The 14,790-nt window shown below is 39.3% G+C and overlaps 1 protein-coding gene across 1 annotated transcript in view; it reads left to right on the top strand.

Annotated features, from left to right (window-relative positions):
• Positions 1–14,790, top strand: part of LOC122020682 (DNA-(apurinic or apyrimidinic site) endonuclease) — a 28,613-nt gene that overhangs the window by 7,956 nt on the left and 5,867 nt on the right. The window contains exons 2-6 of the mRNA XM_042578691.1: positions 2,651–2,743; positions 5,106–5,250; positions 7,282–7,480; positions 8,696–8,774; positions 11,275–11,336. Coding sequence (XP_042434625.1) covers positions 2,651–2,743; positions 5,106–5,250; positions 7,282–7,480; positions 8,696–8,774; positions 11,275–11,336 — 578 coding nt within the window. The remainder of the gene's footprint in view (positions 1–2,650; positions 2,744–5,105; positions 5,251–7,281; positions 7,481–8,695; positions 8,775–11,274; positions 11,337–14,790) is intronic.

A 14,790-nucleotide genomic window follows, 5' to 3' on the forward strand; every position in this document is an offset into this window, starting at 1 on the left:
GGGGGAAAATTAAGAGTTTCAATGAAAGGTATGGGACTTTCATTAGGAGGGAACTCTTGACCTTGATTCACTCTTTTTGATGTGTGTCAAAAAGGGGGAGAATTATTGGGGAACCCAAGTTAGGTTATCGGGTTAACCTAAGTTTGGGGGAGAAACGTTCAAGGAAGAATATTGGAGTTTGGAAAGAATGTTCAAGGAAGAACATTGGAAAACCTGAGTTAGGTTATCGGTTTAAACGTTCAAGGAAGAATATTGGAGTTTGGAAAGAATGTTCAAGGAAGAACATTGGAAAACCTGAGTTAGGTTATCGGTTTAACCTAACTTGATTATGGTTTTGTCAAACATCAAAAAGGGGGAGATTGTTGGTGCAACCTTAGGTCAAGGTTGACCTGGTTGACCCGACTCGAGTTGACTTGACTCGAGTTGAATTTTGATGTTTGACTTAGGAAGATTGTTGGTGCAACCTTAGGTCAAGGTTGACCTAGTTGAGTTGTATTTTGATGTTTGACACTCGTGGAAGAGTTGTATTCTTGATATGGGACAAGAATAGATGTTTGGGAGATTATTGGTGCAACCGTAGGTCAAGGTTGACCTGGTTGACCTGATTCGGGAAAGAGTCCAAGTATGGAGACTTGCGAAAAGCCCAAGTATGGAGACTTGCACGAAGAAGAAGCAGGGAGCTTGGCACGAGGGAAAGTCCTAACTGGATGTTAGGCGGTGGAAAGTCCTGGTGAGTGAAACCAGTGAAAGTCCTAACTGGGATGTTAGGCGGTGTGGAAAGTCCTGTGAGCCAGCCAGTGGGAAAGTCCTAACTGGATGTTAGGCGGTGTGGAAAGTCCCAGTGAGTGACCTGAATGGGAAAGTCTTAACTGGATGTTAGGCAGTTGGAAAGTCCCGTGAGTGAAGCCAGACTGAGAAAGTCCTAACCGGATGTTAGGCAGAAATCTGGTGAGTGAAGCCGGTGAAAGTCCTAGTGAAGCCAGGCAAGGGAAAATCCAGATGGATCAAGGATGATCGGACATCTGGTGTTGGAAAGACCAAGTGGGTCAAAGGGATTGACCGGACACTTGGTAGGGAGTCTTAGCAGGTCAAGGGAGTGACCAGATGCTAAGCATGAGATACCAATAGGTCAAGATTGACCGGATATTGGTGTGGAAGGCGTGGGAATTGGTTTGGACAAAAACCAAGAGCTGGATCGATCCAGGTCATCTGATCGGTCTGGAGACCGATCAGAAAACGATCAGTGTGCCTCTGTGAGCTTACTGATCGGTCTGGGGACCGATCAGCATGAAGCCTGATCGGTCCCCGGGACCGATCAGGGTACGCACAGAAAGTTGGGCGCTTTTCTGTAGAACAGCTGGATCGGTCTGGAGACCGATCAGCATGGAGCCTGATCGGTCTCCACGACCGATCAGAGACGCAGCCACCTCTCTGTAAGAGAGGTGGGATCGGTCCGGGGACCGATCAGACTGGGCCTGATCGGTCTCTCGGACTGATCAGGATAGGTCCAGACCGATCAGGACGATGCCTGATCGGTCTGGCCCTAGCCGTTGAGAGACAACGGCTAGGCTATTTTTGGCTCCTGTGTTTCTGGCTTTTTGGCTTACAGGTTCGCAGGTTATATAAGGGTTCGAGCGATTCTACAGAAATTCTTCCTTTCCGAACCTTCTTCTTTTTTCTGCTGCTGAGCTCTGCTGAGTTCTTGAAGCGTTGAAGCTTCGCGTGAGCTTCCCTTTGGCTGGGTCACCTGCTGTTGTAGGCGCTTGGAGCTGCTGCTTCTTCCAGTCGAAGAGAAGGCAAGCTGTATTTCTTGCTGTCTTTCCTTGTATTTCTGTACTCTCCTTACTTGCTGTTGCAAGAGTGTGTTGTGGCGAGGTTTCTCCACCCAGAAGGAGTTTGTATTAGCCGGTTCTCCGGGGACTCATCCACCGACGGATTGACTGGACTCGTCCACCTTACGGACACGCCGAGGAGTAGGAGCCCTAATCTCCGAACCTCGTTACATCCTTGTGTTAAGGTTTGGTTTTCTTCTTTTTCGTTTCTTTGTTGTATTTTCCGCTGCCCTAACTTTGATTTGTAGAAAGAAATGAGTAATTTGGGGTCGGCTATTCACACCCCCCTCTCTAGCCGTACGAAGAGATCCTAACAATGACTTATTACATATTCAGTATCTTCTAATTAATGTTCTGATTCAAAGTTAATGGTATTGCCGAACTGCAAAAACACCTTGCTCTTGCTTCTATTTCTCAGCTTGAATTTGATGGGCGCATTAAACTGTCGATTATACCTAGTTATGGTAATTGCAATAGATTGACAATGTATCAATATATATATTATCATTGTTTTGCTGACAGAGATAAAGCTATGTGAAACAAAATGCAATTGAGTTTGAAGGTTAACAATTTTATTGAGTGGTTCATTTGAAGTATAAAATGGAAACTTTTCTATGAAGGTGCTTGCTAGTCATGTGATTTTTGATGCTTGAATTTCTTTTAGACAGAAACAGTCTCATTTTACTCCATACTCTGGTTATTTACAGAAATTTTAAGTTCATTGACTTTCAGAATCTGATTAGACTACATATAATGATCACATTCTTGAGAATCATGACTGTCAAATTATTGCTCTGATATATTATCCGTGTCTGCAGGAGGTACGCATGCCTGCAGCTGGATCTAAAGGTGCACCTAAAAATCCAAGTGAAATAAAAGATGACACAAGCTCTTCACGTGGGGAAAAGCAGGTAAGAAGGCAGTTCGTTGAGCTGGCTTCAAGTTCATTTCTTGCCCCCTAAAAATGCCATGTATTTTGTATATTTCTTTTAAACAAGTTTTTTAATCTTCATGCAAACTAATTATTTTTTAGTGTTCATTTAACTATTTAAGATGAAGAAAAAAGTGGCAAACAAGCTCATTTATTGTTGTTGAATATCTCTTGATGCATTGAAGAAAGAGTAGTTGACTTTGAAACAAATTGGGCTGAGGAGATTCCTAGACTTGTATGATCCTGTGAGCACTTTCAGTAAAGTACATGTATTTAAAATTGCATCTATGTGTAACCATAGCATGTTTATGACAGATTAATGGAAGGAAAAGATTTCGAACAAATTGAAAGAGATACAAAATTGTTCGATGTAAATTAGAACCTCAAATATTGCACCTTGATGAACTAAAAAAAGAGTGAGAGAGGTGAAGTGAGCCAAAGAGCCTTAAAAGGCAGACTTGAATTGAAAGGTTCTTAGTAAAAGGGCCAGCTTACCCTTGCTATTGATCCGTGGAAGGCAAAATCCATCTTCTTCTTCAGCTTCTCAGAAATCAACTGACCTCCACATATAAAATTTGGCAAGCACCACATCCAATATCATCACCAATATCTTCCACCTCATTGTTGCTTGTGGCTGAAAATTTCTTGTTGCCCTCAACTCCTCCCCAAAACTTGACCCTCTACAACTCAATGATCTAAGAGTCAAGCCTTCTCTTCTCCCATTTGAGGGTTTCTGCCATGATTTGTAATTTGTTGATTGGACAACATGGACATGGGTGGAGATCTTATCCATCTGGGACATGTTGGGGATGACACTACACCTATGTTCTAAAAGGCGCCGCCTAGGATTGCCTAGGTGGCACCTAGGCGCTGGGCAGCTGCCCACCACCCTGCCTTTTGCAAAGGCGACGCCTCTAGACGTCGCCGCATTAATCGGTCGCCTAGGGCTACCTAGGCTGGGGCGGCAGATTATTTTATTTTATTTTATTTTTTAAAAGAAAATTAAAAGATTACAAAATGGGAGAGAAGGTGTTGCTTCTTTTAGCCATCATTTGTAATTTTTATTGCTTGTTCTTGATTTTTCTTATTGTTATTGAAAGAGTTGATGTGCTACTTGCTAGTGAAGCAATTATGACACAAGGATCGATTGTTGATGGTAGAGATGAAGATGTTGAGACAAATATTGAAGATGTAAGAGAATTTTACAAAGAAGAATTTGTATCGGATGAAAAAGAGGAAAGTGCCATGGATTTTGAGTTTGAATCCAATACAAAGGAAGTGTTGGTGAAATAAGGAGATGAACTAGAAGAAGTATTATAGAATTATGAGTTATTTTGTGTACTTTTGCTATTTTCATTGTATGTTGAATAAACTATGCATATTTTAATTGATTATATATATTATAAAATATTTTATATATTTTTATAATTATTTAAAATATTAAAAAAAATCTGCCTAGGCACTAGGTGGCGGGTGGCCGTCCGTCTACTGCCTAGCGTTTTCATTGTATGTTGAATAAATTATGCATATTTTAATTAATTTTAGATATGATAAAGTATTTTATATATTTTTATAATTATTTAAAATATTTTAAAAAAAATCTGCCTAGGCGGCCACCTAGGCACTAGGCGACGAGTGGCCGCCCGCCTATCGCTTAGTGCATTTTAGAACACTCACTACACAATAGTGGAATCATTGGTATAGTATGTTTGAGAAGGATTAATGGAAGGAAAAGCAAGCAATTCAAACTAATTGAATGAAATGCAAAATGATTCTAGCAAAATTAGAACCTCAAATGAAGTTAAATAGTGAGAAAGACAACTTAAGCCTAAGGGTCATATAAGGTAGACTCAAATAGAAAGGTCCTGAGTTTTTACTAAGATGAAGAAGAGAAATGCAAAATAAACCTCTCCTTTGGGGTGAAGAGGGCGGAATAGACAATGCTTACTCAAAACAAACTGAGAGGTAAATAAAACATTGGAAGTTAAATAAAAGAGATTGAAGCTAAGCTATTTGAACTCAAGATCACTTTTTCGCTTTGCCCTTTTCAGTGTCCCTGATTTTCAAAAACTTCTCCTTTAGGGTGGGAGCAATGTCTTTGCTATCATTGGACTAAATAATACCGCCAACCTTCTCATCTTCTGTCATCTTTGCTATCCTTTATGTTAATCTGCCCTACCTGGATCACACCACCAATTCCAATTTCATTAGTTGTTGTCTCTGACTCTCTATAGTGTACTAAAGCTTGAAGCTGTAATTTTTTTTGTTTCATTTCTTAATGTTTTTGAGATTTGTAATTATCCTCTTTATGCATAATCATAATACATGGTTGTGTTGTCTAGGTACTGATGCGTGCTTTATCAAATCCTCCATTTCGAGAATACCATGTGTGGTGGTCTCTTTCAGATTCCAAGTATGGTGGAACCGCTTTGCTTTGCAAAAAGCAACTTGAGCCAAAGAAGGTTTATTTCTCACTAGACCGGTTAGGTAGATACCCTATGTTTATATTTCAATATAGTAGATTTGTTTTATCTACTTGAGTTTCTCTCCGTTAATCCTACTTTTCATGTCATTCATTTTCTATGATTACAAGTCTGTAGCTGTGCCATTTGTGCTTTGACATTTTTCACTTTTGTAATGAGTTAGAATAATAGCCTTGCTTGATCTTTATTCTTTTAACTCTTATGGATCTGCATTTATGAAACATAGGTTAATTATATTTACTAGCTTTAAAGACCTATGTGCCATGCAACATAGTCACTTAAGTTTTAAGGCAGTGTATTTTGTCAATTAACATCACCAAATAACATAACGGGCCATATCTCAATACAATCACGTCTCAAGTTCTTGGACATGCAGTCACAAGCATAGTAATATGATTTCTACACGATGAAGTACCTCTTGTAGGCCAATTTTAACTTCTGGAATCCAACATTGTGCACAATGTATAAAGGTTTTGTCAACTTTGTTTCATTGATGCAATTAATGGGGTAACTATTCTAGCTTATCCAACCTGGTGTAACTTCCTTTAATGTATATTATATTATTGAAATTTAAATACACCTTTCTATATTTACAATATGTCAAATAAGTCCTCAACGATCCTCAAGCTAGTTCGCAAACATTATAAATCACAATTTATTATAGATGTATTCAGTTACAAATTTATAAAGACTCTTAGTATCGCGTTTCCAAACTACTAACAAATCACTAGAACCTTGTAATGATTTTTAACCTTGTGTTCTCTCTGCAGTGGGCCTAGCTCATAGGGTTTGTCATTTTGATTTTCCAAAATATTATATTGCTCCCAAAAGTACATAATAGTATGAAGTGGTCAATGGAGAATTTATCCAATCTACATGTACAGTATAATTGGAAGATAGTCCTGCTCATGACACAAGATACCCTTTTTAAAGGGTATCTATTGCACACTCGTCATGGGTAGGATTCAGAATCATTGCCGGGGTTAGGGGGCAGAGGGTGGGAGAGTTTCAAGGAAGTGTTCAAGTACCTTTATGTTGTGTGGATGTCTATTACATAATCGTAGAGGAGGTATCTTAGAAGGTAGAACCACTAAAAGTGGAGGGACGACTAGAACTATAGGTGGAACCATAGAAGGTGGAGGGTTCATGTTGTGTTTGGAGATGATGATGCGGATAAAGCAGTGATAGAGGACCTCGTATACAACAACAACAACAACCAAGCCTTTTCCCACTAGGTGGGGTCGGCTGGATAGAGGACCTCGTATGAAGAGGAAAAATGTTGATGTGACATGGATGGGGCACGTGTGAGCTTGCAAATGATCAGTTTGGAGGTATTACATGAGGCTGAAGAGAGGTGACTTTGATACCCGAGGCCGTCTTCTCTACCTTTATATACCATCACCAATACAGTGCAGGATTTATTATGACAGAAGCTTTTGGTCATGGAGCTATATTGATTACAATCCAGAACAAAATTAGCATAATGTGCTGGCAAGAATGTTAGACCATAAAGAAACTATCATATCCATCCATCCATCCCTCCCTCCCTCCCATCCTCCAATGCCTTAACCTAAAACCTAATACCGAGTCTCCAATGTCTTAACCTAAAAACTAATAGCCTGACTCAGTATTCCTTAACCCATGAATCCATTAACTCATTAAATTTAACTCTGCATCAGTATCCCTATCCCTATCCCCTTCCCCTCTTGATCTAACTTTCTTCGCATGGGATTGTTCCAATCGTAGACCAATACCTTGGTTGGAATTTATTAAACTTTGCCTATATGTTATTATGCACATTGTTTTATTCAAAAAGTATAAATTCACCCTTGTAAATTTAGACTATGTCAAATAGGTCCTCAAGAAAGGAAACATAACAAGTACAGGTAATAGAAATTGTATTGTGATTGATTGAGAAATTTAGACTCACTAGCAGTGGTCATACCAATGATCATTGCTTTGTTAGATCTATGGCCTTGGTTTGTTACACTGTCAAATGCCAAACCTGATTCTCGATTCTTTGTTTATTTGGCAGGTACAAAACATGAACCAGATGGCCGGGTGATTTTACTTGAATTTGACTCATGTTTTTTGCTAAATACTTACTCACCTAATAATGGTTGGAAAGAGGAGGAAAACTCATTTATAAGAAGACGGAAGTGGGATAAAAGAATACTTGAATTTGTTCTACAAATTGAGAAGCCCTTGATCTGGTGTGGAGATCTAAATGTGAGGTAACTGTCTGATGTTTAGAACTCATCTGGTTCCCATTCTTTGTTTTAAATGCCTCTTCATTCAATTGCAAAATTTCATAATAGATCTTAGTGACTTCTAATTTTATTTTCTATATGATCGATTATTTGTGCATATACTTTGTCATGTTCTCAAGGTTGTAAAGTATTGGCGGTTCCATCCTATTTGCAAGGAATTACATTGTGGTGGTGTTAGTATATTCCAGATAGTATCTACTTGTTCCTTGTGGACTAAGTGTAGAGACCTTAGATACAGAACTGAAGGAAACACTTTTTATTTGAATGGATCTGAATGTTTTGTCAGGTGTTCATAAAAACAATTTGACTGGTATTGAACTAAAACAACATACCTTGGAGAGTATTTGTGTCTTGCAAACAGTAGAGAGGGAGGTTAATGGCAAGAAATATCCAACTACCAGCATTAACTGAGAGAGCCTGATGTGGGCTTCATTAAATGGAGAAGACAAAGAATATAGATAAGAAATCATTGACGCTGGCTTGACACCCTACCATTGGGCTAGGGATCCCTTGGGTAAGCAGTACTGCATACTAATATTCTCCTCTCCTCTACTGCTTACTCACTCTCCTCGCCCTCTTATTTCAATGCTCCTTTGCTACTGACTTGTATAGGTATAGCTTGATTGTCATAATTCTCTATAATTATCTAAGAATATGTTGAAAGTTGAAACAGATATGCATACTAATATTTTCTTCTCCTCTACTGCTAACTCACCCTCCTCTCCCTCCTATTTCTCTGCCCACCTGTGCTACTGAATTGTATAGGTATAGTTTGATATACTGCCAGTAATTACTGCTCTATAATTATCTAAGAATATATTGAAAGTTGAAACAGATATCAGCACATGACTAGATTATTTTTTCCCCCACCTTGCTACAAAGGGATCTTGTATAAGGAGCATTTTAACTGTTACAAACATAAATCATTTATTTTGTCCTCCTAAATGTACAGGTCTATTTTGATTCCAAAATTCATTTATGATGCTTTATAGAATTCTTAACTTAGCCATTCACACCTTACTTCATAGTTTTGACTTATCTTGTTGTTTATTGTCAATCATTGTTTTCCTGAAAGGTGTGAGCTCTCTGTAGTTGTTTTAATTTCAGTCTTTTATATCTAAAAAAATAGAACTTGAGGTCTTTATACTCAAATTCTGGTTATGCATATTATGTTTGCAGCCACCAAGAAATTGATGTTAGCCATCCTGAGTTCTTTAGTAATGCAAAGCTCAATGGGTACATTCCTCCAAATAAAGAGGCAAGTTGCCAACCTTCTGCACATGATTTTCTTATTGAAGATTGAATATTCATGCATGTTATTATTGGTATGCTTAAGTTGTGACCTTGTGTAAATGAGGAAACAAGTAATATGATTTCATGCAGTGTTCTGTGGATCAGTATCCTCAATATTCTGGAGAACATACAGTTCCTATTCATATCAAATGCAGCCGACATATTAGTGGTTTCCAACATAATTAACAATGTACTTATGATGATGTTTTTATTTTTGAAATTTTCCTTGCAAGAACCTTTTATCCAAGAACAAGGTGACAATAAGATTTTTCCACTGGCACTTTCCTTTTGATTATTTTGGCAGAAATAGAGGGAGGGAAAGAAAATATTGGAAAAAAAATCTTTCTAGTCTTTTCTAATTTTTCTTCCATCAAATTTAGACAGTAAAATCACTATGCATGTGCAATGGAGCTTAAATTTAACCTTAAAAAATTTGAATCTATTTTAAAAATCTAATTTTGATTTATATTTTTAAAAAGTTTGAAATTTGAAATTTCTGTATTTTCTTTCCTTCCATGGAAATGGTTAGGAGGAACACACTATTTCTTTCCTTTCTACTAAGGAAACAAAACTAGAGAAATATTTTTCATTCCATTAGTAGTGTTAGAATTATTAGGAGTGTAATAAATGAATTTGTATAGCTATAATTTCACATCAAGGGTCCACTTTTTAAGTCCTTATCTATTTTTGTTAGTACTAGATGAATTAACCTATCATCATTCTAGGTAAACTCTTTGGCGTACAATGTTTTAGAAGAAGATTTTATTAAAGAGTGCAATGTTTTAGAACAATATTTTATTCATTAGTGACTATGTAATTAAATTAAATTTTAATCTCAAGTTAGGAACAACTTTAAAAATATGGGATGTACATGGGTGTAGAATTTTTTTCTTGAATTTTCATTTAGTGAATTAGAAGGGAAGTCTTGGCGCAACGGTAAATTTGTTGTAGTGTGATCTTGTGGCCATGAGTTTGAGTCGTAGAAACCACCTTTTGTAATGTAAGATAAGGTTGCGTACAATAGACCCAATGTGGTCCGATTCTTCTTGCTACCTCGTATTGGTGGGAGCTTCGTGCAGTGGGTTGCTATTTTTTTCATTTAATGAGCTAAAAATTTAGGGAAACAAGAAATAAATTTTATTTTTCAAATCCAATAATGTACACGAGGGAGTGTACATATAGCTTACCCTATCTAAAAACATTTTTAGTAGATTAAATCAAAATCTTGTTTATGTAGTTGAAAATTATAAAATTTTATTCGGTTGGAGAGAAAAAATGATATTTCATTTACATATTCTTGATAAATACAAGCACTTAAAAATTGGAGAAAAAGTTATAAAAAGTATATGATGATTACTATTATCTTAAACGTTTTTTTTAAAATACTAAGCTAAAATTTAAACATTAAAAGTCTTTGATTTCTAAATAACAATCCTAAAAGATAAGTAATATACAAAATGTAATTTTTTAATAACAAGAAATTAATTCAAGAATATTAAGATGAATTGATGTAAAATTCTTATATGTGTTTTAGGTACATTAGATTTATTATTCAACAAGGAGATAATATTGTTAATGAAATAAGTAATGAATGGTCGAAATAAAGAGGAGCTTCTGGAGTGTTATGTGCTCATTTTATGCCTCTTAAATCTTATCTAAAAAAAATAAATAAAGGACTATAATAAGACCTACCATGTTTAGTAAAACAGAGTGTTGGAATGTTGCGCAATATGAATGATTAATTTCTAGAGACGAGAATTCTAAGATTGAGTTGTGGAGCTATTATTAAAATGGAAAACATATAAAAATATTAATTAATTATTGGAAAGGATGTAATTTGGAAAATATTAATTCACTAGAAAGCATAAAATAAGAGGAAAAAATACTATAATTGGAGATGTATTAGAGTAATTGGGTAGCTCTAAGAGAAAATAGTTGTAATGATATGAATATGGCCAAAGATTAGATTCCATAGTTACAAGAGTTGAATTAATTATAATGAAATGTGTAAGGGATTTCATGACACCAAACAAAAAACAATGTCATAGAAAATAATTACTTGGGTACTAATAATGATATAACCTTGCATATAGTTGAGTTATGTGAACAATCCCAAATAGTTGGTGGAACTCAACTTGATGGTAGCTTTCCATAGAGCTTAATGCATGGACATGATCCATGTATGCTGTTGGCATAAACATATTTGGCATAAGTAGTTGTGCTTTTAGCATCTATAGCATTGCTCTTATCCTACTTGGCTTAATTTTTAGTGTTTAGCCACCTCACTCAAATTTTGAATTTATGTTCTAGTTAATCCTCTCCCTTTGATCTATTAAGTTGTAGTTGTTTATAGAAACAAATGATTTTGTTTCATGTTTAGTAGTTTTGTAGGGACGTTATTGCTTTAATTTCTTTGGCACATTTTATGTGGTGAAAATTTGAGAGAAATTGATCTTTGTATGCAGGATTGTGGACAACCAGGATTTACCTTAGCAGAGAGGCATCGATTTGATAGCATACTAACTCAGTGAGTATCTACCCATTTCATTTTTCCTAATTTTATTTTGGTTGTATGCATGACCTAAAATCTTGTGCCTTGTTGAGCAACACAATCGTAAATCATAATATACATTTTTTGATAATTTATTGAAATTTGATATTGATCGACATGGGTTCTCTTGTATCATTTATGTGGATTGTGCTATCATACTTGACATTCTTCAACACGCATGTTCTTGTTTGAAAGTCGAAGAGATGGAAAGTCGGGGATGTGGCGCTCTCGTTGACCGCTTGTAGACTCCGCTCGGACTTGTAACACAAACTACGTCAGTGCCGAGCCAGGGAAGGGGTCCCCGGCGTTGGTCCTCCGACGCTCAAGTGAGTCACCGACGATGAAGTGGAAAGCGGAGCAACAAGAAGACTGTAGCGCAAACAGTGAATATCGCATACCTCCGCTGATGCTTGGACCATATAGAGCTCCGGTAGCGCACGTGTACGCTTCTGCAGGCGGGCATGCTTCTCAATACGATCTTCTGGTTGTCCATGCCCGATGTCGGCGACACCAACTCCCAAAAGGATGTCGATGGATATCAGTCGCTCGACCGGAGTTTTGCCGCTTTGGTGCCACTTCCGATCGACCAGAACCTTGCTACTCCCGTGTGTGTCCACTTGATCGAAGTTTCACTCTGCCACTGCTGAGACCTGCTGCCGGGCCTAGCAGGGTAGCCGCTCGGTCGAAGTTGAACTCTGTCGATGCTAAGCTCGACTGTCTGACTGAGCGGGGTAGCCACTCGGCCAAAGTTCGCCTGCCAATGCCAAATCCTGGTGCATTGCCAAGCGGGGAAGCCGCTCGGCCGAAGTTGAACTCTGTTGATGTCAGACTCGGCTGTCTGGCTGAGCAGGGTAGCCGCTTGGCCAAAGTTACATCTGCCAATGTCAAATCCTGGTGCCTTGCCAAGCTGCTCGGGCGACTTCTACACATTGTCTTCATTGAGCGTTGGTCGTCTGACTTTCCCTGTGTCGAAGGTAGCGGTGGATCGAAGCCTTCTCCTCGGTACAGGCATGCTTCTCCCGACCGGTCGATGCCATCTACGCGTTGACCGCCTTGACTTTAACCTCCACCGTGGCAGCGGAGTGGGGCCCCTCATTATCACCGCATCAACGCGTTAAGATGAATTTAAGTTATTATTATTATTATTATTATTATTATTAGAATAGTTATAGGGCTATTTTTGTCTTTTGTTGTAAATCTTCTTTCCTATATAAAGGCCTAACTCATGATTCTCAAGTGACGAGATTTTAGGTTTTGCTTTGAACATGGTATCAGAGCCAAGTTAAAACCCTAATTTCTTCTCCCGTCTGCTACGCCGTCACCCTCCGCTCAAACGACTTAAGCTCGCTGTCTCCGTCGCGCCCTTCTTCCTTGGCCTCGCCTCATGGTCCCCTTCCTCCTCCTCCATCACTGACAGCCTCAACCCGTTCTCAAGGGCGGTGCGAAGCCACCGCAAGGTCCTCCGAGACAACATCCAGGGCATCCGGCGCCTCTCGAGGAGGGGTGGCGTGAAGCGCGTCAGCGGCCTTATCTACGAGGAGATCTGCGGCGTACTGGAGATCTTCGAGAACGTCATCCGCGATGCCGTGACCTCCCCGCGCCGTCTGCTTCTTCCGCGAGGGTTTGCGGCGCATCTCTCTTCCGCGGATTCTCCGGTGGCAACGGGTTTGCGACGCATCTCTCTGCCCTAATCCGGACGCAGTGCCGCCACGGGAGGATGCACGGAGCAAGCTTCTACTGTTGTTGGTTCTTCTGCCCTAGCTTCTGTTCTTCGACGCTGTTGCACGGAGTTTCGCCTCTGCCGCTATTTTTTTTTTTTCTCTGTCACCAGCAGCAACAAGCCCGATGCCAACCCAAAAAAAAAAGGGGAATTTCCAGGGGGGCAAGCAACTGCAACCCCTCCCTTTTCTTCTTCTGTGGTTGGTTGCTAGGAATTCTCTTCCAGCATACGCAAGCTCAGTTCATCTATTCCAGTCCGGTTCACAGTTCTATTCATAGCTACATCTGACGCCCCAAAGCCAGATACCTCAATCTTTACCAACCATATCACTGCACCTCTTTCTTCCGAGCAGTTGGATGGTAAAAATTATATCTCTTGGGCATCTTACATTGAGCTTTGGCTTGTTGGACAGGGTTATGAGACACATCTCACTCAAACTGAAGAGGATGTTCAAGTCGCCGATCGTCCTCTGTGGAAGAAGGTTGACGCTCAGTTGTGTTGTATTATCCAAGCCACTATCCATTCATCTCTTAGGAATGTCTTCCGTACTCACAAAACCTGCAAAGCTGTTTGGACACAAGCTCAACAACTCTTTACAAACACCTCTCGGCGACTCTATCAAGTTTGTGAAGATCTCATGACCATCCTCAGAGCCCATCAGATTAAGGATTCAATGTCTTCAATGTCAACTTATCTGGGTTCAGTATCTAGCCTTCTTTGTGACTTCAATGAACTGCTCCCACCTGCGGCCAATCCTGTTGAAGAGCTTGAAAATCGGAAGAAATTTTTTATGTCTCTGGCTTTATATGGTCTGCTCCCAGATTATTCTCATGTCCGTGACCAGATCCTGGGTAGCCCCACAGAGACTACAATGGACAATACTTGGGCGACTCTTCTCCGTGTCCCGGCCAAAGTCTTGACGATGCCTTCTTTTGTTCCTGTCGACTCGTCAGCTTTGGTCTCTCGACACAAAGGACCTCCACCCCGTAAGGTGACAAAGGACGTCCTTGGTGTGATCACTGCCACCGACCGGGACACACGATTGATAAGTGCTGGAGTCTACATGGTCGTCCTCCTCGTGCTGCTCAGATCGTTCAGAGTTCTGTTCCTTCTTCAGCTTCCACTTTACAGTTAACATCGCCTCATTACTTCTGGTAATTTGCCAATGGTCACTATGGTCAATGGTTCCCAAACTCAATCCCAGGGTATTGGCATTGTTCATCCTTCTTCATCTCTTTCCATTCATAATGTTCTTTATGTTCCCGGCGCTCCCTTTAATTTATTATCGATAAGTCAACTTACTCGATCTCTTGATTGTACCATTTCTTTTACTAATACGTCTGTTTCCTTACAGGACCGGAGTACGGAGAGGATGATTGACTTCGGATGTGAATCTCATGGTCTATATCGGCTTCAACAACCTTCTTTTGTTGGTTCGGCGGCGACATCTCCACTACTTATTCATGCTCAGTTGGGACATCCAGGTCTTAATAAGTTAAAACAGTTACATCCTAGTCTTTCTCACTTAGAGTCTTTATCTTGTGAGTCCTGTCAATTAGGTAAGCATGTTCGTAGTTCTTTTTCTCCTCGTATTGAGAGTCGGGCTATGTCTCCTTTTGCTTTGGTTCATTCTGATGTTTGGGGTCCGAGTCGTGTTTCTTCTACAATGGAGTCAAGGTATTTTGTTACTTTTATAGACGATTTTTCCCG

Source organism: Zingiber officinale, chromosome 9A (genome assembly GCF_018446385.1).
Source record: "Zingiber officinale cultivar Zhangliang chromosome 9A, Zo_v1.1, whole genome shotgun sequence".
NCBI classification, from domain to species: Eukaryota; Viridiplantae; Streptophyta; class Magnoliopsida; order Zingiberales; family Zingiberaceae; genus Zingiber; species Zingiber officinale.